The sequence below is a fragment of the Dryobates pubescens genome, chromosome 2, assembly GCF_014839835.1.
Source record: "Dryobates pubescens isolate bDryPub1 chromosome 2, bDryPub1.pri, whole genome shotgun sequence".
In the NCBI taxonomy this organism is placed as follows: Eukaryota; Metazoa; Chordata; class Aves; order Piciformes; family Picidae; genus Dryobates; species Dryobates pubescens.
Window position 1 is genome coordinate 18,581,763 of NC_071613.1, and position 21,134 is coordinate 18,602,896.

At 45.4% G+C, this 21,134-nt stretch overlaps 1 protein-coding gene across 3 annotated transcripts in view; it reads left to right on the top strand.

The window, feature by feature from the left end:
• The window catches only part of SATB2 (SATB homeobox 2), a 146,383-nt gene that overhangs the window by 5,902 nt on the left and 119,347 nt on the right, over positions 1 to 21,134 (top strand). For 2 of the 3 annotated variants that reach the window (XM_054171396.1, XM_054171392.1), the window contains one exon: positions 2,862 to 3,080. In XM_054171396.1, the coding sequence (XP_054027371.1) occupies positions 2,912 to 3,080 (169 nt within the window). In that variant the 5' untranslated portion in view covers positions 2,862 to 2,911. Of the gene's footprint in view, positions 1 to 1,652; positions 2,344 to 2,861; positions 3,081 to 21,134 lie in introns of those variants that run through there. The other variant, XM_054171387.1, reaches the window with a different exon arrangement.

Here is a 21,134-nt window from a genome sequence, read left to right on the forward strand (position 1 = left end):
CGGGTCCCACGGCCCTTTCCGCGGAGGGGAGAGACTCGTGTCCTTTGGCCGAGGGGGGAAGCCACGCTCGGTGCTGCTGCGCGCCGCCGGGACGGGGGTCGGATGCAGAGCGAAGCGAATTGTCTCTTACCCTGCCCGGGGATCCGCTGCTTCTCCCGTCACTGCGCCCACCGACAGTGCGGGGCAGCGGGGCCAGCGGTGGCCAAGCTCCCGCCCCGTATCCCGGGGCAGCACCGGCGGAGGTCGCCGCACCGGGCAGTCTAAGGGCTACCGTTGGCGCTACTTTACCCTCCTTGAGCGCTTACGGGGCGGACGGAAACCTACCGCGAGTGCTGCCCGGTGGCGGGGATGCCCCCCGACCCCATAGCCCCCTCTTTTTTTGACCCTCCGGCGCCACCGTAAAGGCAGAGCTCTTAAGGGGGCTTGGCAGGGAAGGCGGCACTGTGCAGGGAGCCAGGGACGGACAAGCGGCAAAGGAGGGAGGCTCCGCCGGAGGTGTCCGCCGCCCCCTCCACCCCCCGCCTCCCTCCCCCGCCGCCCATCCGCCGCCCACCCCTCAGAAGGGATTTTTCGGTCCACCTTAACGCGGGGCGGGCAGGGAGGGCTCGTCGGAGCGGTGCCGCTGGTTCATTCCCCGGTGCCCCCCGGGCCGGGCAGGGGGCGCTGCGAGCCCTCGGGGCGCGCCATCGGGCATGGCCCCGCCGCGGGGAGTGGCCGCTCTGCCGCCGGCCCCAGTGCGCCTGGCACCGGAGGGAAAAATGACTGCTTGCCAGGCTTCCCGGAACCGGTGGGGAGCCCGACCCGACTTCTCCAGCAGAGCTCGCCGCTCCCCGCTGGCTATCGTGCGCTACGCGGAGCTCCGTTATTAAATATTTATCGGGGGAAGAGGTTCCCTGCCCGCTTGTCACCTCCTCCCGGTTCCCGCCATCAATTATTCAGGGCCAGCCCGGTGACTGCCTGGAGCCGGCAGCGGAGAGCAGGGCTGTGGCAGGACCCTACCTGGGGTCGGGCCAGACCGCCCACCCGCTCTCGAAGCCCCGGAGGAAGTGCGATCGGCCCCCGGGGCGACAAAAGTTGCTTCCGCATCGCCCCGCCGGGGACAGGCTGTGAGAGGGTCCCCACCGACCCTCGGCTGTCTCGTGTGGGAGGGTGGGGTGGCACCAGCTGCACTGGACTCAGCCGGGCGCTGGGACAGGATACCGGTGGCGGCTTCAGTCCTCCCCGGCTGGTCCGGTCTCCCAAACTCCGGCTTCCCCGGTGTCGTTCTCCGCCTCGTCCCCGGCTCCTCCTCCTCTTTCCCTTGGCCCTCCCCTAGACCTACTGCCCTGGCGCTGGCACCTTCTGCCCCCGGTCTCCTGTCACCGCCGCCTAGTCCTGCCGCGCTCCCCTTTCCGCGGCCACCCCCACTCCACGCTGCCCCGCGCAGGTGGGCCCTGTGCGAGACGCGTTATTTATTAATTGCCTAGTGATTCCTGCCAGGTGGATCTCGGCTCCCACCCTGCGGGGCCGGGATCGTGCGGGGCGGGCCGGCCCGGCAAGGCGGAGGGGGGGGCTGCTACGCGCCCGTCCGTGGTCCCCAGGAAGCGCCGGGGCTCGGTCTGCGCGGGGGGGCGGGGAGGGGAGGGGTGTCGGAGGCGCGGAGGGGTGGCGATGTTTGGGATGCACAGCCCTGGGACGGGAGCGCGGCGCAGACAGACAGGCAGACACACACACAGAGACACACGCACCAAAGCCGAACCCACGGACAACCCCAAAAGGACTCACTCTGCCTCCATGACTCAACGCAGTTAATAACCGTTTCTCCACTCTGTGGCGAGTCCCTCCTGCCGCCGCTGTTGCTGGCAGAGGAGGGAGCGATTGAAAGTGACACACCGGGGGCCGCCGCCACCGCTTCCCCGCGCCGCTAGGCACTCGCCGCCGCCGCCGAGCCCGGGAGAGCGGCGCTCCCTCCTCTTCTCTTCCCCCTGCTCCCCTGGTGTCGATTTTCTGCGCGGAAGGTGTGAGAAGCCGGCTCCCTCTCCCAGCTCCTCCGAACTGCTGCTGGCGGCCCCGCCGCTCCCCGCCCCCTCGCCCCGGCCTCCACGCTCAGCTCCGCTTGCCGCCCGGGACCCTCCGGGAAGGGGCTCTGGCCCCTGTCGCCCCGCGCAGAGCGGGCAGTTGCCCCGGCCCCGCTGCCTCAGCACCCCAGGAGAAGGGCAAGGAGGGGCTGAGGGTGGGGGGAAATAGTACAAGGGAAGAAAGCGGCGTGAGAGGAGGAAGCAAGGAAACTTTCCACCCTGGATTCTCTACTTCTGATCCATGGACAGAGCCCAGCTCAGCCAGCTTACAGACAGGCTCTAAGCAGTAAGTACAGTGGCAGCTCCCGGGAGCCGCTCGCCGGCGGCCGGCTGCTCCGTGGCAGCACAGCTGTCCGGCGGGGGGGGGGGGGGGGGCGTGCTGCGGGGCCGCCCGGGCGGGCAGCCGCTTCCCCGCGGCCCCCGGGGGCGGGCCCGGGCCGCGCCGGGGCCCGAGGCGTAGCACCTGGCTGCGGCAAAGCTGCCGGCCGGCCTGCAAGCCCCGGCGTGATGGGGACCGGGAGACAGCGCTGCCCACCCCAGGGGGCCCGCGGCAGGTTGGGGCCGGATGGCAGCGAGCCGCGGGCCGAGCTTACGGCTAGAGCAGCCGGGATGGGGCCGTCGGGGTCGAACCGCGCGCTTTCAGAGGAGCCGGCTCCAGCGGCGGGAGCGGGGCGACATCGCGCCCCGGCCGCTGCTGGCTGGGCCGAGCCGCCCCGGGGGACGCACTGCGGGGACCCGGGTGGGCAAGCGGGGCCCAGTGCCGGGCGACAGCAGCTGAAGCGCCCCTTGTTTCTCTCGCCCTAGGTCCGTGCTCCTTTTACTGCGACCTACCAGCGGGAGCTGCGTCTCCGAGCATGGAACGGAGGAGTGAGAGCCCCTGCCTGCGGGACAGCCCTGACAGAGGCAGCGGCAGCCCCGATGTCAAAGGCCCCCCCCCCGCCAAGGTGGCCAGGCTGGAGCAGAACGGTAGCCCCATGGGCACCCGCGGGAGGCCCAACGGAGCTGTCACCAAGCCCGTGGGAGGTAACCGTGCGGCCGCGCTCACAGCAGCACCGCCGGCTCAGCTCGGCGCGGCGGCCCCGGTGTCGGGGAGCGCAGAGCGGCGTGCCCGGCGTGGCTCTTGGCGGGCGAGTCGGCGCGGTGCGTGGCGGAGCTGCCTCAGGCCGGTGTGGCCCCTGTCCGGCTGCTGCCCGCGGTCCTGGGCAGCGTGTGGCTGCTGCACGCCGCTGCGGGATCCGAGCTGCGTGAAGTGGCTTCGGCCGTGGTGCGCGGCGGGCAGCAGCCGCTGGTTGAAGGCCTCGGTCCTGACGAGACCGGTCCCCTCCCGGGCTGCAGCGGGGCGCCCGGCCCGGCGCAGGTGAGGCCTGGTTCGGCGCTGCCCGCTAGAGAGCTGGTGGCTGGCAGCGGGGCCCGGGCAGCATCCGCACAGGAGGGCATCGCCTCGGGTTGGTTGCGGGAGGGGTAAATCGGGTGTGCAACACCCGCTGGTACAGCTCCGAGAAAGGTCCCTCCGTGAGGGAAAAATGGAGGTGTTAATGGTTGCGTTTGGGGAGGTTTTATTTCTCTAAACTGCATTTTGTAGCAGTTGTAAAAGAGGACAGGGAGTCCGACTTCTTCAGAATTGCCAAGCATTAGTTTTGCAACATTTCTGCCATTCTCTGCACCACTTCCATACTTATATTTACTCGTTAGTTGCCGGTCAGTTCTGTGTTAGAACATATTTAAGTGGCACGTGTCGTTGCTCTTTTTATTGCCTTTGCTTCCATGCAGCTAAACTTCCAGCCACTTCTCCAAAATGCCCTCTGATTTTTCATCTTGGCTATGCAGCTGTCACATTTAATACAATGCAGCCTCATGCTTGGAAAAAGGTACTTTAAAATCCTGAAATTAGACAGATGTCAGGAGCAAAATTAGTGCAGGACAGGTCACAAATAACCTCATATTTTAAAAACCAACATCTGTGTGTTTGTCTTTCCCAATGTACAGAGTGGTAACATACAAATGTAGCTGTTTGTACACAAAGAGTTTGTGTAAATGACATCTCAGGAGATACTTTGATATGGTCGTCACATGACTCTGTATTACGTGAGGTTTATTTAGCGATTTTAGCATTAGATGCTTGTTTTAGACCTCTTTGTCTCACTAGGCTTCCTAATTGCTGAAGTTTACTAAAGGGGCTGCAGATTTTATTTCATTTTACAAACGTAGGATTCATTTACACACCTAATGAAGGGTAAGAGATCTCAGCAGTTCTTTATGTTTCTTGGATGACGCTGTGTCTGTTCTCTAAATGTCTTCTCCGTGTTCTTCTAACGCATGGAAAAAGAAGGAACAGCTCCGCAGTGAAAGGCTCGTAGTGTTACTCCACTTACAAATTGGTGGAGAAACAGTTTCCTGAACAATTGTAAAAACGAACTGGTTAAACATGTAAAGAATAATATATGTAGTTTTGGATGCCTTTCTGGAGAGTAAGGCGTTATAGCTGCCTGATTTTAAAGGGGCCGTTAGAACTGGAGCTAGTCTTTTTCCTTGGGGCAGTTATAGAAACATACTTTAAAGGGATGTTTTTGGAATATATATATGTTGCTTCCTAATTGCAGCTGTGTTAGCCAAGAGAAATTCACCAGCTTTTATAGCTATACCGGTGGTTCAACTTGAATCTGGCCTGTTCAGTTATGGAAGATTTCTTCCACTTAAACAAAGACTCTCATTTCTGAAAGCAAACTTTTAAGAGCTTACATTTTCATTAATAAAGCTGGTGCAAACTGGAGTGTAAAAGTGTAGGGGAAATAGGAAATGCAGGAGTCATTTGTTTTTATTCTTGGCTGGTGTTCTTTACACAGTCTCAATCTCTTTGGTTTCAGGCTATTCATTGTAAAGTTTATTCATTACTCCTTATTGATACTGGAAGCAAGAGGAGAATTATTCTTGTCTGAATACTTTACCTAGATTCTGTAATACTCAATACTAAATTAGTTAAGGCAGATTTTTTTTTTAATAAGATAATGGTACTATTTAGAATTGATTTATTTTTTTTTTCTTTTTTTCCTCCTGGAAATGCTCTTAAGATAAATCAACACAGCTAATTCCAGATATTTTTCCTCTGTTCTTTTTCAAGTGTGGTCTTTAAGAATCTGTGTGACCAAGTGATCATTTTCTGAGTGAAGATCACAGTGTTTCAGGTGTCTGTGGAAGTCTGTGTCTGTACATTAGTTGCTGTGCTGTTAGTAACTTTTTTTCACTGGGGTTTTGAAATGCAACTGTATATGTTCATGGAAAGGCTCATCTTTAGTATAGTGGCAAATTAGTATTAAACTTACAGTGAATCTTAATAAAGGCTCTTTTAGTCTTGTTCCTAGTGTTTGGTAAAAAGGAAACTGTTGGAAGTTGTGGTGAAATGACATTGTGGGCTTCAGTTGTCAGTTTTCAGTTTATTCTTATTTTATAAGCTTTAATGAGTGCTGATATTTATTGAATGTGAGCTTAATTTTGGGAAAAAACTATTGGAATATATCACTGGAAACCAGAGAGCATTTTAGGTTTTATTTTAATTCTTTGTGCATTCTATAAAGTGTATATAAAGATCTTGAAAGCAAAGACAGATGCTATCAATTTTTTTTTTCTTCATCTCATTTTGGGCCTTAGCTATGTAAATCCTGAAATTCCTTCCTACTTGTCAAGTGGCTTTTTGGTGTAATAATATCTGTTTCTGAGCTTAATCCCTGGGAACAGAGCAATAAGCTCTCAAGTCACTGGTGCTACAATGAGACTGATGACCTTTGGTAACCAGTTTTATAATCGTAGTGTTTGCTACGATTATTTTTCCAGTGACTTCCCTGAGAAATAGAGAAATATTATAGTGCTGTAGGTGTTTTTAGCTTTCTCTCTAGATTATGAGTGAAAAAGTGTTTTAAAATAAGCTTTTGTAGTGAAGACAGAAAATCAATTGTTCTCAGGAGAAATTTTGCCTTATGACTCTCCTTTTATTTATTTATTAAAAAAAAAAAATTCTGAACCTGAATGTACTTAATTCAAAGAGCCATTGCAGCAGCTGTAATAAACTGGTGAAGGTCACTGAAAAGATAAACGAGGTCTCAGGGGTTGTGTTTAATAGAGGATTTAAAACTTGTGGTACCGTTTACAATGTTGTTAGCGTCAGTCTGATGTGTTAGAGCTCGGTTTTGGTTTGCCTGACTAACCCAGTGCTCTGTGAAATGTTCCTACAGTTATCTGACCTGTCTGTTTCAAAACCCATGTGTCGCACAGCAGAAGCACTCAGATGTTCAGGAGAGGATGGTTTCATAAAGGTCCCTGGGAAGAAAAAAAAAAGGCTAATATCGCTTTAAAAAACATATGAAGCCTGGGAGAGAGTTTAGAGCAAACAAGAGCACCATGGTGTTGACAGCTTTATATCCCTGTTGGGTAACATTCACTTACTAGAATTGGCGTCTCTGCTCAGTTAGTAATTCACTCCATAAGGAATTAAAAAAAAAAAAAAGAAAAAAAAAGAAAAAAAAGGATGATTAATGGTTAGGAAACTTAGATTTACCAAATTGTTGCTTGCAATTCATGAACCCACTTGCGTACGAGTGGATGTGTATCTCTATGTGTGTATGCGTGTGTGTGTTAGTTTGAGGAGCGTAGAAAAATAGCATTAGAAGCCTCTGAATGTAACTTAAAGTGCTGGTGTGCAGAAGGAGCTGGTGTGAAGTTCGGTTTTTGCTGCAACAGAAACATAAAATCAAAATGTAGCCAAGGGAACACATTCAAATTTTGGGCGGGAAACAATTGCAAACAATTTGCTGGTTAGGTTAGTTTGACGCAGTTTGAGAGTGATACATTCTTATCATTTAACTGTAAAAATGTGCATTTTAATTTACAGACTACTAAGGAAGAAGAAAACTTTCAGGGAGTTCAGAGTAAACTGCATGACAGAGATGTGGTCGCTGCTCATACAGTCAGATGTACCAGCAATGTGGGTGCAGCGACTCTGCGGAGTGCTGCTGCTAATTGTTGGAAACCCCATAAAGTTCTGAGGTGTCAGGGTCTTCTCTGCTTAGGTGTTGCTGGAAATCTGTTTCCATACGACTCTGGGGTGACAAAAGTGTTGGCTGAGGGTGGTTAAAGAGCATTTGTCAAAATCCATTCTAAGTACTTCAGCAAAAATGTCATGGGGTTTGTGCTGCCTTTTACATGTTCTACAAGGATTTGAAGGACATTACTGGAGAGAAAATCCACTTCTGTGCCGACAGAGGAGTGCAGCTTGATGAAATTTGCTCCTCTGTTCTAAACCATTACTTAACATTAAGCTATAAAAGGCATCCTGAGCAGAGTAAGGAGGCATGCTTTGCTTGCCCTTGCAAATTGAGTTAAGTGAAAGGTTAAGTTTTGGATAGTCTTCCTGCCTAGACCCCAGATGAAGGGTATCTTCCTGCTGCCTGGAGGAAGCTCTTTGGAAGAATGAAGCATGTAGAGATACACAGACACGTAAGCTGCAAATCCTTGTTAGTTCAGGAGCCAGCAGTGTGTGAATGTATTTAGTATTGTATCTGTTACAGGATAGTTGGAAAATGTTGCCTTGTGCTTTGACATAACTCAGTAGGGATTGTGAGGAAGTGTAAATTATTGGATTTTGCATGTTCCTGATGAATAATGATGAAGAGACCTCTAATAGAACAGGAACAGTAAGGGAAGGAAAGACAGTGATTTCTTTTTCATGAGCCATGCTTAAAAATGTGTTTCTGGTGTTTTTGCTGATTGCCACCCCCCACCCTGCTTTTCCAATCAGGTTGTGTCATGTAAATAGAACAAACAGAGTGGTCACTCCTGAAGGGGTCATGCAGTGTATCAGCTGTATTTTTGCTGAGGTAGAAAAATAGTCTTTTTTTAATGTGTTTCCAGTGCTTGGTCTGTTATTAAAAGACACAGTTAAAACATGCGTGCAATTGAACATAGGCATTAAAGAGAGTATAGGGTATCCACCCATTCGGTGACCTAGGCATAATTTGATGTTTAGGGTAATTTTGGGACTCTTAAGTTGCATCTGCAGAAAGCCACCGACAATTTTGAGTTCAAGATTAGCTGTAGTAAGATTTCATTTTTTCCTAAAACAGTTCCTCAGTATTTCATCTCCCCGCTTCATCCCCACCCCAGACCCATGGCCACATTAGTTAACTGGATGCTGTTGTTCTCATCGTGAACCAAAGGGAAGAAAGAGAAACCAACACCTTTGAAAATTCTTTGTTAATTCTTCCCCCCCCCCACTTCATAAACTGGGTCCTGCCTTTTCGTAGCTTGACTGGCACAGAACAGAGTCTATTCGCTGTCAATTATTTATAGGGTGATTGTTTGAAAACTCCTGTTCAGGTGAGGCTGTCAGTGACTCCCCAGAATTGTTTTTGTGCCTGAGGAAGGTGGCAAAAATCCTACTAAAAACCATGAAGATGCCAGTGGGAAAGAAATTAAATAGCGATGTATTTTTCACTTGGGGTTTAGACAAAGGATTTAGACATCGAAGGAAGAAATACAGTGTTAAACTTTTATTGTTATGAATAAACACTTAAAGGGTCAGGCTTAAAGATTCCTTTCCGAAATACTTGATTTTAGGAAGTCTTTATATTCTGTTTAAATTATTTTGCTGCACTGATTTTATCTCAATTTAAAAGTAGCGAAGGTCTGGCATAACGTAGCTGTAATCAAGCCGTCATTTCAGCAGACAGCTATGTCATATTTGAAAGTTCCAGTTTGTAGCACACAGATCTTCAGATGGTTATCAGTTACTTTCAAATACCTTTTAAAATGTTTGAGTTTAATACTTTTCCTGGAGATGTGAGTCTGAGTATTTTTGCAGTTACTTTCTGTTATTGCCATTTTCCTTACAGTTGTCAGTGTGGGTTGGGGAGGAAAAGGGCCACAACGGTGATTTGGAGCTTAAGCCAAGTGCTTGGACCAGTAAGGTTGTTGTCACTCCCTTTGACACAGAAGATGGTAATGCAATCTGGCATCTATGGTGTTGTAAAATGAGGATGGTTTTACTGCAGTCATATATTTATATTCACCAAACAGCTGTGTGACCTGTTTAGGAAAATTCTTATTTCTGTGACTGAGCAGTCCCCAACCTGCTTTTAAATCTTATTTTTAAACTTTTCAAAATAACTGAAAAATCTGTAAAACTTTGGAAGACTTTATTTTGAATCCCAAATTGCAAGGCATAGATAAGTTAGGCCTTTAATTACCATCCCTCATAATTTAGTTAAATTAGTAACTACTGCTGTGTTTTAGGATTAAAGGCCTGGTTTTTCAAGGTATAAAGAATTACCCTGTCCCTTTGAATTGATATGATGGGCAGATAACCTGTGGCCAGCTCAGACTCTGTCACTACCCAATGAGTTTGCTCTTCTGAAGCGCAGGGTGGTTTCGAAGCCAGCCTGCTCTGTGGGGTGAGGAAGCAATGCCCTTGCTAGCTCTGAAAAACTGCTCTGGTGCTAATTGGTTCCTACTGTATGGAATGTCCTGGGTCAGATGCTAGCTCCCCACTATGACATGTGTCGCTAATGCAGATGTAAGAAACAGACAAAAGGCAGCTGAGTATTTGATGGCTTTTGAGAAATGTTTTCTAGCCTCCAGCCATGCTAAAAACAAATTGCCTTCCAACAAGCTTCATATTTGTTGCAGAATGCAGATCAGCGAGGTCTCTGCTGTGGGATTATGTACAAACAAGTTGACATTGATTAGCGGGAAGGAAGACAGAAAACGCACTTTGCTGTTTAGTTCAGGGGGAACCATTAGCTCATCTAGAGGAGGTTCTTGTGTTGATTTCTTTGGTGTGTGGTGTGTTTTCAGCCAGCAAGTCATGTTGTCCATGATATTGCAGTCCTAGAGGCAGGGTTCCCACAGCTTTGCACTAAAGCACGTAGTGCAGCTGCTGTCTGTACTTTGTCCTGTCTTCATTTGCATGGATCCGAATATTAGTAAGGGAAAACCACCTCGCATTTCCATTTTTATTTCCTTTATTTTAGAGAACTTTAAAAAACCCCCAAAAAACAACTAAACAAAAAACTCAAGCAGCCCATGACCTGGAATTTTAAGTAGGAATTTTGTTTTGTCTATTTTAATATACCTGTACTAGCTCTGTTGGTATCTGCTGAAGATTCATAGATATACCAGGATACCAGCATTTGTCTGTTGACAGTGTAAGGCTACTGGCATTGTGAAACCCTTACAAAGAGTGTGTGAAAGGTGTTCATAGTTTCTTTTTTTTTTATTTTTTTATTTTTTTTCTTTTCTTTTTTTTTTTTGGTCTGTTTTTGTCTGGCGTTTTGTGTGTTGTTTGTTTGTTTGTTCATTTTGTTGGGGTTTTTGGTAAGTGTAATTCCTACTCTGACTTCTAAGGATGTGAACATCATTTCTGAGGACTTCAGGTAAAACCTCCCACCAAAAGGCATTTCTACTTGGAATAAGGCTACACAAATCATGTAGAGGAGTGCTTAGAAGATGAAGTGTGAGCCCTGCATTGTTTGTATCGTAAGCCGGTGCTAGGACAGAAGTTGCACTTCTCAGCTCAATGTATATTTCAAATCTCCTGGTAAATGCTGAATGATTATTAGTGTTACGTGCAGCTATGTTGGGAAGAAGGGATTGTTATCAGTTAAAGCTATAGGAAGGGCACAGAAAGATCTTGAAGAGGCAGCTCAGTTTAAGTGTGCGACTTGTTTTCTAAATAGAGAATTACCTGGCTAATAGTAAAAAAAATTGTCAGTTTTTTGCTCTAACTGGTGTCCTTGTCTCAGACCGACATGCAATATTAAACAGCCTGAGCGCAACTCTACATTGTTAGAAGCACTGTCAGCAAGGTGAAAAAGCTCAGAAACAGATTAATAAAAATAACCTGTCAGACTATGTTTTCTATGAAGCTGGGGCATCTCTGGAGATAGCTGTGTGCCCACTGCATTTCAGAGTGCAGCAGCAATATCTCCCACTTAAATGTGCTCCCTCCTTGTTCCCCAAAAACACAGGCCGAGATGAAAAGACACTCTACTGACACTGTATCTTTCCCAGAGTACAAAATCTGGCAAGAAACATTGTGAGGGGAGTTTCTCATATCAAACTCCATGGTTCATATCGCTGCATGCAGCCACAGGGTTACTCTTCCTCTCTGTGGTGCTTTGTTTGATTCCTACAGTGCTGTGCTTGTGTATCTCCGACACTTTGCTCTCCAGAAGCTGCTGACTTTGTCTGGGCAGAAACTTCAGACGAGTGGGGGAACTCACATAGAAGTATTCACCACCCTGGTAATCTAGACTCACAGAGAGGGTTTGTGATAAATTTTAGCTGACAGGCTTCTATTGGAAATGAAGCATGTAATTCTCCAAACTGGAACCAGACTCTTTTTCAGGAGTAATATAAATTCATATTTTGAGCATATTTTGGCTTATATGCATTTCCATTATTTATATATTAAAATTAGATGTGCACAATTTCCAGCCTTATTGAGTGGTTATTAAGAAATGTAGCTCTAAATTGTGAGTTATACAATACTTTGAAGTAAAAGGTGATTTTCATAATGTCTTTTCCCAACTTACAAATAACTTTTTTCTCTTCTTGCCATAATACAAACATGCTAGCAGAGCAGCATGATAGATGTCTCTTTAAGTGTCGTAGTAAAAGAAAATGACTTGTATTCTGAGGCTGTGGATAGTTTATGTTGTTTTGGACCCATTTCCCAAGCAGTGATCGAAAACAGATTACAATAACAATTATACAGTCAGAAGATGCAATATCCATTTCTGTTTTAATTGAGTGAAAGAATAATAAAAACATCATTAAGAAAAATGAGGTGGACCTGTCATACACTCTACCAATTTTTAGACTTAGAGAAAATGCAGAGTAACAGAAGTGAGGACTTTTTTATTATTTTCTTCCTTTTTTTTTTTTTTTTTTTGTTTTAAGTAGAGTTTGCTGCTGAAGCTAGAAGTCTGGATAGTAGACTTCAGATGGGCTCCTGTGAGCAAGTATGCAGCAAGTAGGCGTACTGCTTGACAGTAAAGCTCAAGTAAGCATTATCTGAGTGTCTGGGTTTGGCATAATAATGAATGTCACATTTCTGTCATTGGATTGAACCCTTCTGATTATATTAATACAAGCATGGTTTCACGCTGACTTGCCAAATAGATGACTCAGAGAATGCCGTGGAGAGGTAGAAAGTAGTAAAAAATATTTCTTTCTCTTTCAGAATAAAAAAGCTGTGCTACTTTGTTTTGGCTTTTTATTTTGCTTTTTTTTGTGTGTGGGGGTATTTTTCATTTGTTTGTTTTGGGGTTTTGTTTTGTTTTGTTTTTTTCTCTCCAGATCAGTGGACATGTGTGCCGCTGAGAGTTCTTGGTCTCCTAAGCCTGGATCTGACTCTATGGGACTCTTTAGCTACCTCAGCATCTCAATCTTCTGATGAAAATCCTGTAGACAGAAAGGCCCCATGCTGGGCAGCACTGTGGCTGTGTTCCTCTTGAACAGGGACCTAGCTGTAGTTGAAGGCCTGAGGCTTAGGGAACCTGGCTCTCCCTTTCCCCCAAAGCTGACTTCTAGACCTGCAAACCGAAGTGTACTTTCTGCCGTACCATAGGTGGAAAGAGAGATCCTCTCTACAGTAGCCTTGGCTCTAGTCATGTACCATACAGCTTTATAAATCAACATTTGGCATGGCATCCAAAAGTGAACTGGGAGCCAGTTCAGCCTTCGGAGAGCAGATGTAATCTGCTTTCTTTGGCTAACACCTCTCCGTGAGCACATGCATTTGCACTACCAGAAGTATCTGATTCTCCAGGGTAGCTCTGTGTATGTAATGTTGTAGCAATTCAGCCTGTTGAGTCCCAAAAGCATGCATTGCTGACTCTTCATGAGTAAATCCACACATGGTAGGTCAGCTTGTAGGTAGATCACTTCCACTCTCTCCGCAAAATATCCCTAACTGGCTGAAGAAAGTAGGTGTACTGTGCACACCTGAGAAAGAGGATGTGCCTGTTAACTCTTGGTCTTTGACCTCATGGCCTGTTTGATAAAGATGTGGTAGTTATTAAAAGGTGTTAGATTAATGTGACCTGCTTGCTGATGAAAGTAAATGTTCCTAGAAGAAAACTGTTCAAATGCACAGTTGGTGATTGTGTGATCTCATTTTTGAAAATGTGGAGTGCTTCCCCAGATGCCACTTCCTGGCTTGTAGTGGGCTAGGAGTGCAGACTATCTGAAGACTGTGTGTTGATTGGTGCAAAGGGAGACAAAGGGGGAAGTTAGCTGCTTCTAGAGGAGGGAATGATGAAGCTGCTTCTACTCCTTCATGGTTGTGGTTCTTTCCTCTGTTCATTTTCCTGCTGAAGATCTGATGAAGATTTTTGTGGTCTCCTTTATACCAAAAAAGTACCATCCAGTAGTGATGTTGCCATAACAGTAGGTGAACCCTTGCTGAAAATGAAGCAGGATAAAGGGCTCCATCAGTAACCATTGAGTTTGATGACATTTGTTCTGAGACAGTGTTTAATGTTGCTTGTCCTATTGTGTGTGTATTTGTAACTTTTGCCCATAAACAGTTCTGCCTTATCTGTTGACATTTCCACTAGAAATGAGGTTTTTATAATACGGTCAGACATGAGGAAAGGAGGCAGCAAGTACAATGATTACAGATCCATTCAGCTTTTCTTACAGCTGGAGCCTGCAATTGGTTGTGAAGACAGAGACGGAGTTACATGAGACTCTCCGTCAGCTATTTATCTAGTAACATGAAGGAGGGGTGAGACAATTTTTTCTTTTTCTTGCCAGGGGGTTAGTTCACAGAGGAATGGACAAGAAGGAGAAAAGAGCTTACTGGTGAGATCCCAAAACAGGCCTGAGAGTGGTACACAACTTTTCTCCAGAAGTAAAACCTCAGACTAACTATGAAAGCTTTTATGTTACATTCCACGGGACTTATCCCAATACCAGGAGACTAGTTAATAGAACCTTAATTAAAATGCTTTTGCTAGAAGATGGGTTTTTGCTTTAAAAATTACATAATATGATGGCATCTGCTAGCACCACTGAAGTTAAGGGCTTATTAGTGGTTCTAGTTTGCAGGGTTTAAAAATGTTGATCATTAAAATTAATTCTGGATGGAATTTGGCATAGAGAGTCTTAGCCCCTTAGGCAAGTTTTGTTATGTATTTGAGAGAAAAACGGCAGTAAGCGGTCCCCCAAACCAAAAACCTCTCCCAAACCCTAAACTTGTTTGGTTTTGTGGTGGTGTTGGTTTTTTGTTTTGTTTTGTTTTTTTTTTTTTCAGTTACAGAACCTAAAACTTATAGGAAATTAATGACTTCAGGGATTTTTTAACTTTTTTTTTTATATATAACCCCCCAAAACCTACCACTTGAATTTAAAAGCGTTTCCTTCACTGGTCTGAGTGAAATGAGTGTATTTTCCATTAGTTCATGTTATAAAGTATTGCTGGGGGGTGTTTTTTTCCTCTTTTTTAACCAGGAAAGGTGTTGAAACAACCGCTGGTTTCTTTTGGAAAAATGCAGCTATAGTGTCTTTCCCTTTGCCTTTCAATGTGTGTGGTTGGATTCAATGACCTTAAGAGTCTTCTCTCACCTAAATGATCCCATGATCCTGCTGTGTGGATGGGAAGCCTGCACATGGGCCTCATGGAACGCAGGCACTGGTACACCCCCAGGCGTTTTGGGCACAGCTTGGGGGTGGCTGGGGAGGGTGAGCTGGTTTTTCTGCTGAGCCACAGAGATGGCTGTGAGCCTCTGGATCACAAAAAAATGTATTTGGAGGTCTGGGTTGTCATTGCTCCCACTTTTCACTGCTTTAGGTGGAGATTTGGAAGCTCTTCATTCTCCTGTTCATTGTCTTCTGCCTTCTGGCTGCCCTGTGCACAGCTGTCCATGGATTACTGGGGGTGTGGAGGTCAGGGGCTGCTCCTTCCCTTGCCCTTTGGGCCCAACCAGTGTGGCAGGTTTGAAGCTCGATCAAGTCAGTGCAAGTAGTTTAACACAGGGGAGTTTAGTTCCTAGATAGTTTAGCACAGGGGGTTAGTTCCCAGTAACAGATGATCCTCTTTGGCTGGTGAAGGCCTGCGTGGTGTCACTACTGCAAGGCCTACTCCCTGCCCTGAGCAACACCGCAGGAGAGGCTGTGCCAGGGCTAAGCACCTCCTGTCCCTCTGCTTCTTGTAGCTTGTTCCTCTCAGCACACGCTCTGAATGCACCCTTTCTTCTGTACCCTTTTTTGAGAAACTCAAGTATTATCAAATCAAGTTCTGTGTTTCATAATATGTTTCTGTGGTGGGACAGTGGCCTGGAATATTTTGTGTTAAACGGCAAAGCTGTTATTTCAACTAGGAGGAGGATTCCTTGGCTAGTTAAGCTGTCAGAAACAGGGGACATCTGCAGAGACTTTAGTGACTTCTTTATAAGATTTCCTGAGATCTGGGATAGTTGTGATGGTTGGGAGACTGAAGCCACAGAAAGGACTGGAAGCTGAAGAAGGCTGTAAATAATATCTTGTGGTTTGCATTCACCATTGGCTAAGATATAATATGTAGAAATGCATTTCCTGCCTGCGGATTTATTGAATATGTAAAGCCAGAAAAAATAACTAAGGAGGAGAAAGATATTGTCCTTAGTTTTACTTCCTCTGGCCCTCCAAAGAAGAAAAATTCCACCATGTAATATTATTTAACATGATTTTGCTTCTTTGGCAAACGTTGTATTAAAATCATCTGTGGACTGAGCTTTTCTTTACCAAATTGCATCCTGGAACAAATTATTTGCAACAGGCTTATAAAGCCATGAAGAGTAGGAGTGTAATAGCATCACATTACGGGTTATATGCAAAAATCAAATATCTCACGTTTTGTCTAGAGCCCATTGGAGTACAGAAGTTTAGCAGAAAGCATGGTCCCTTGGTTTTAAGGAAAAGCTTTTGCTGTAATGAGATGCTTGATGCTTTTGTTTTGTACAGGATTGTACAGTTGTAAAGATCCTGATAGGATCCCCTCTATTTGACACAGGGGTTTCCTGCTGGCTGCCTGTCAGTGTGCACACCCAGCTTTCTTCATGTGCTTCTGAGTGGTTAGTGACAAACAACTACAAAGTCATTCCTCCCCCATTAAACAAGATTTACAGTGGAAGAATTCTCAGCCTTTTAATGAGACTGTTGTAAGCTCACGCTTGATACGTCAAAGGCTGGAACACAGTCCATTTACCCAAACCAAGCATTTCTTTGTGGAGAAGTTAAGTGCCGACAGCTTATGTTCTGTCCGCTTTAATTATATTTGTAATTTATGGGGTAGCTTGAAAGTGAGCTTTGATGGACATGACTAACCCTTGCTGAAAAGTGGGAGCTCTGTCTTCCACCGCATCACTGAATTGCAGAGGCTTGGGCTGAGCATGGGCTCTGCTTCAAACCTGATCATTCTCAAGTGTGAGCAGTCCTGTACATGTGGCACTGTGGAAATGGGATGGTTATATCTGTTCCACCTGTTGTTGTGTTCTGTATCTGCAGCCCTCACCTGGGCTGTGCAGGATTTTCTGGGTAAGATCACACATCACCACCAGCTATGGCTACACTGGGATTTAAGTAAAAGTGATGCTGAGGTCAGAACTAACCCCTGCTTTTTCAAATACTGTTTGATGTCCTTCCTCTTAGAAAATAACATTTTGGAGTGCAGTTGATCTTTTTTCATTATGAATTTATCTCCTCTTGATCTTAAAGGTCTTTGCCAACCAAAATGATTCTACATTGGTGCAGCTTGAAACTTCTTGGTTACTAACACAGGCACTAGGCTTTAATTTCTGATCACTTCAGGGTTTGCAGTTGGCACCATTTTGAAGAAGTGGCATGCTGAGGCTTTGAAGCTTCCTTCCTCCCCACCCACCCTCCCCCTTTTTTTTCTCCTTTTTTTTTGGCACTGGAATGTAGAATGGCCATCTTTGGTTCAGCACTTCAGGTATTTCTGAATAACTGAAAGCTATCAAATTCAATTAGTTTTTGCCCGTTCAATTAGAGCTGCAGGATATGAGGTGGAGAGCTGGCAAACCTCTCCTGTGCAGCATGGATGCCGATTTCTACCTTTTGAAACAGTTTCCCCAATTTAGGATCATTTTTCAAATTTATTTAAAATAAAGGAAAGAGAGTTGAGTCACAGATCAGTCTGGGTTGGATAGGTCCTCCAAAAGTTGTCTAGTCCTACCACCTCTGCAGATGGGATACATGTGGTGAGTTCTATTGCAGTGCAAAGAGAAATAAATAAATGGGTTGCTTTCCCCTTACTGCCTTGGCTGGATAGAAGAAAAGCAGCAGCAAATCAGGTTGAGGGAACATTTGCAGCTGGATTGCATCCCGTGGTTATTGCCAACGTGGAAGCATGCTTTATGGTTGAATAGATAGAGTCTTTACCTAGACCATTTGGTCAAGACGACCCATGCTTTGCCAGCTGAACTGCTTAGTCTCTGTTGAAGGGTAAGGGTCTAACCTTAGCAGCACAACTGAAGTACTTCGTAGTTCAGTGTTTTGAGGTGTGTGTGGGAATAAACATCTGTGGATTCTATTCTTGTTACCTAGATGATTTTTTCCTCTGTATTGGGAAGCCTGGCTTGGAGAATAACCCACATTACAGCCTCTTCTAGGGAAAATGTTTTCTATGTGCAGTAATGAGGAGTTTTCAGTAGTTCATGAATTTTCAGATAAATGTCCTGGTTTCCAAGTTCCCAACCATAGAAATTTGCTTTGTCTTTGAGGGAGATTACTCAGCGTGTGTGCCTATGTTCTGTTAAAAAAAACCCAACAAAACAACCAATCCAACCAGCAAACAACCAATAAACAAACCCTAAAAACCCAAAGCACAACAGGAGCAACATAAACTTTATTTTCCACTTTCTTCATTTGATAAAAATCTCTCCACTGTAGAATGATTTCCTTTGGGTTTGACACCACCATTTGATCTCAGTTTTTAATAATTTTGGTGAGTTCCAATCCCAGAAGAAAACATGCTTGTGTTGTGAAGTATTCCCACTAGAAATCTGGGAAGTCTTAAAACCTCATGTTACTCAGGGCTAAGAACTGGCTTCTTTATTAATTCCCTGCTAGACAACCCCTGTACAGTAAATCTTTCCATAACACTGTGCTGTTGAAATTAATCAAGCTGATCTTTGGAAATTGTTCAAATTAGATTAAATTAAATAACACCTAGACGGGGCTCAAAACTTGTGCTGATGGAAACAGATTTTAATCTAAGAAGACACAAATTTTATTGGTGCCTCTTCTTGTTGGCTGATCTTCATATTATACTTATTAGGACACTCAAGCGCTGCTCCCTGTTTAATGGCTGGAGAGGAGGGTGGCTGAAGCAGTTTAACCTCCTCTTCAGCTTTCTGCATCCTTTTTGGCTATGATGGCTGTGTGAAAGTGGACATGCAGAGAAGTTCAGTCCTGACAGTATCACCTTTATTACTTGCTTTAAATCTTGCACTGGACAAGGTATCTTCTGCTAACTAACGAAAGAGACAGCGCAGAACTTCATAAGATCTGCTCTGTCCTGTCCTTTTGGTCGATCATGAGAAATTTACAGCTTGCAAATCTTAAAACTCAGAATGTTTTCCAGGGAGTTGCATGACTGCAATTGGATAATACTTTTAACTGACTTCAAGGGGGGGTTGGGTAAAAATTTGTTTTATGCAGCAGAACGTCCAGAGCTTTCACTTCTTCAATGAAATACTTGTTTCTCTTTCCTTTATTTCTTAGACTGGATTGCTCCCTGGTGAAATAAAACTATAGACTGAAGGGGGCAAGGAGGAGAAAATGCATGTTTGGACATAGGTCTCCTTGATACATATTTAATTTAATCTTAATGTCTCTGCCCCTTAGAAGAATCTTGGCTAAAAAAAGGCTGCTATGTTTACAAAGTCCTCCCCCTGTACATTGCAGCTTTTGTGTGAAAGCAACAGAGGAGTTTAAATCCCATCTCTGAATTTGATTTTAAAAAGCCATTATAAAATACCACTCACTGTTAACCATTCTGTTCTTCTGGGTGACCGTGGAAGCAGTTTTTTTCCTGTTCTTTTCCATGGATTAGAAGGAATTCTTGCTGAGTATGGGTGTCCTTATAAAAGACTTTATCTTGGTTTATGCTCCCCTAGCATTTTCTGCAGATGCTGTCTGTGTGGAGTCAAAGCTCTGTAAGAAGCCCGAATGAGCTGTTTTTAAGCCAGTTAAGTGAATTAATATCCAGGAGAAAAAAGGTCTTTTTTGTAACTTGTGATCACTATTAATGTTCTGTGTGCATTCCAGCACTGTGTTCATACTTCATGGAAGCAAACGGTTTCCTTTTCAGCCCTTGGATTATCCCTTGTTTTCTCCGGCTGTGACAGTCAGTGCCGTGTGTCATCCACCATGAGCTGTGCAGGATGGCTTGCAGCAGCATCCCTCTGAAGCCGACAGAGCAGTGCACTCAAGTTCAGTGCAGAAAGTACATCAGCCTTTTGTGTGTGTGAGAGAGAGAGGACAACAGTAGTTCTGAAGGGAGGGCTGAGGAGTTTCAGGAGTTCTAAGTAAGGCTGGCTTGTGCTGCTGTAGCACTGTATGTGAGACTTTGTTATGGTTGGTTGGTCTCCTGCTCTCAGAGTGCTGCTCTAAGATCTTCAAGAGGAATAACCATGAGCAGTGGCTAACTCGCATTGGTCTTCCGTGAGGGCCCAGTGAGCTGGGATTGTAATGGATACATCTAGGAGCCAGACATGGAGTGTGTAAAGAGCATCTTGACTTCTGACTGTGGATACTTTCAGTATGTTTGGATCAGAAGGAAAGAATACATTAATTTGAGGCAATAAGTCCGTTGGAGACATAGCTTCACTCTCCAATGTGAAATAGAGGGCAAAGCAGACAGAACTTCCTCTGAGTGAGATTTGCTTGGAAATAAGTTAGATTACTCTTTGGTGGTGGTTTTTTTTTGTGTTGGTGTTTTGTTTTGGGTTTTGTTTTTTAGTTAAATAGGATTGGTATTAAGATTCCTTCTACTGTGGTAAGAGGCATGAGAATGGGTTAGCAATGGCAGATGTGGTAACCTGCCCTTTGCTCCCTGGTTTTAAGGTTCTAATAGCAGCTTATCATCAGTCGGGCTGGGTCACTGGGTTCAGAGATGTTTTTGCAAAAGCTGTTGCTTGTAGCATGGTCCCTGCAAGAAGGAGCAGCAGGAATGGGCAAGAGTCCTGTGGGTCTTTTATGACATTCAGAAAGTGATGCCACATACAGGATCAATTCTAGCATTTGAGATCCTGTTTGTACTAAGCCAGTAAATGTGTGTGGAGAATATGTGCTGAAAAGGTAGAAAGACTTGTGTGACAAGGCAAGCATCCAGCAGCAGGACAGCAGACACAGTGGCATCCCTCTCATCAGTTTGTGTTCACCTACTTATGTCATGCCAAAATGTAATTTACACAACCAACATCACAGCCTCAGCATTAGGCCAAGCATCTTAAATCTTCTGTTAAGACATGAACAGTCCCATCAGAAGTGCTCTGCTGGACTGCTTGTTTGACAGGAAGGCAAGTTTGTCACTTAGGGAAGTTAAATTTAATTTTAACTAGTGAAGTGATTCATGGACTAAGTGAACTCAGTTTTAACCTGTGATAGAAATAGATTTTTACTTCTTTTTTTCTCCTTGATGTCAGAGGAAGAGTATCAGCTGTGCACTGTCTTTTCAGGAAAGCACCTAGAAATTTTTTGTTCCCTAAGATTTTATTTTTTTTTTAACACCATGTGTTAGAATTTGGCTGCTTGAACTTGCAAAAATGCATCAGTTTAACCTAGAATCAAGGAGTGAAAAGGGAGCAGCATCAATGTGATGCTGTAACCTACTTACACATTACTTCAGGGTGTGTTTTAAAACAAAGAACTAAATGCCACATCAGTTAGGTCTTGTGGCTTGTAGCTGCTGCTGCTGGCCTGCAGTTAGAACTTCAGGCCGGGAGCTGCTCCATGTCAGATAGGTCACTAAGAACTGTGTATCTAAAGTAGATTTTAAAGTAACTCTAGTCTCTGCAAATG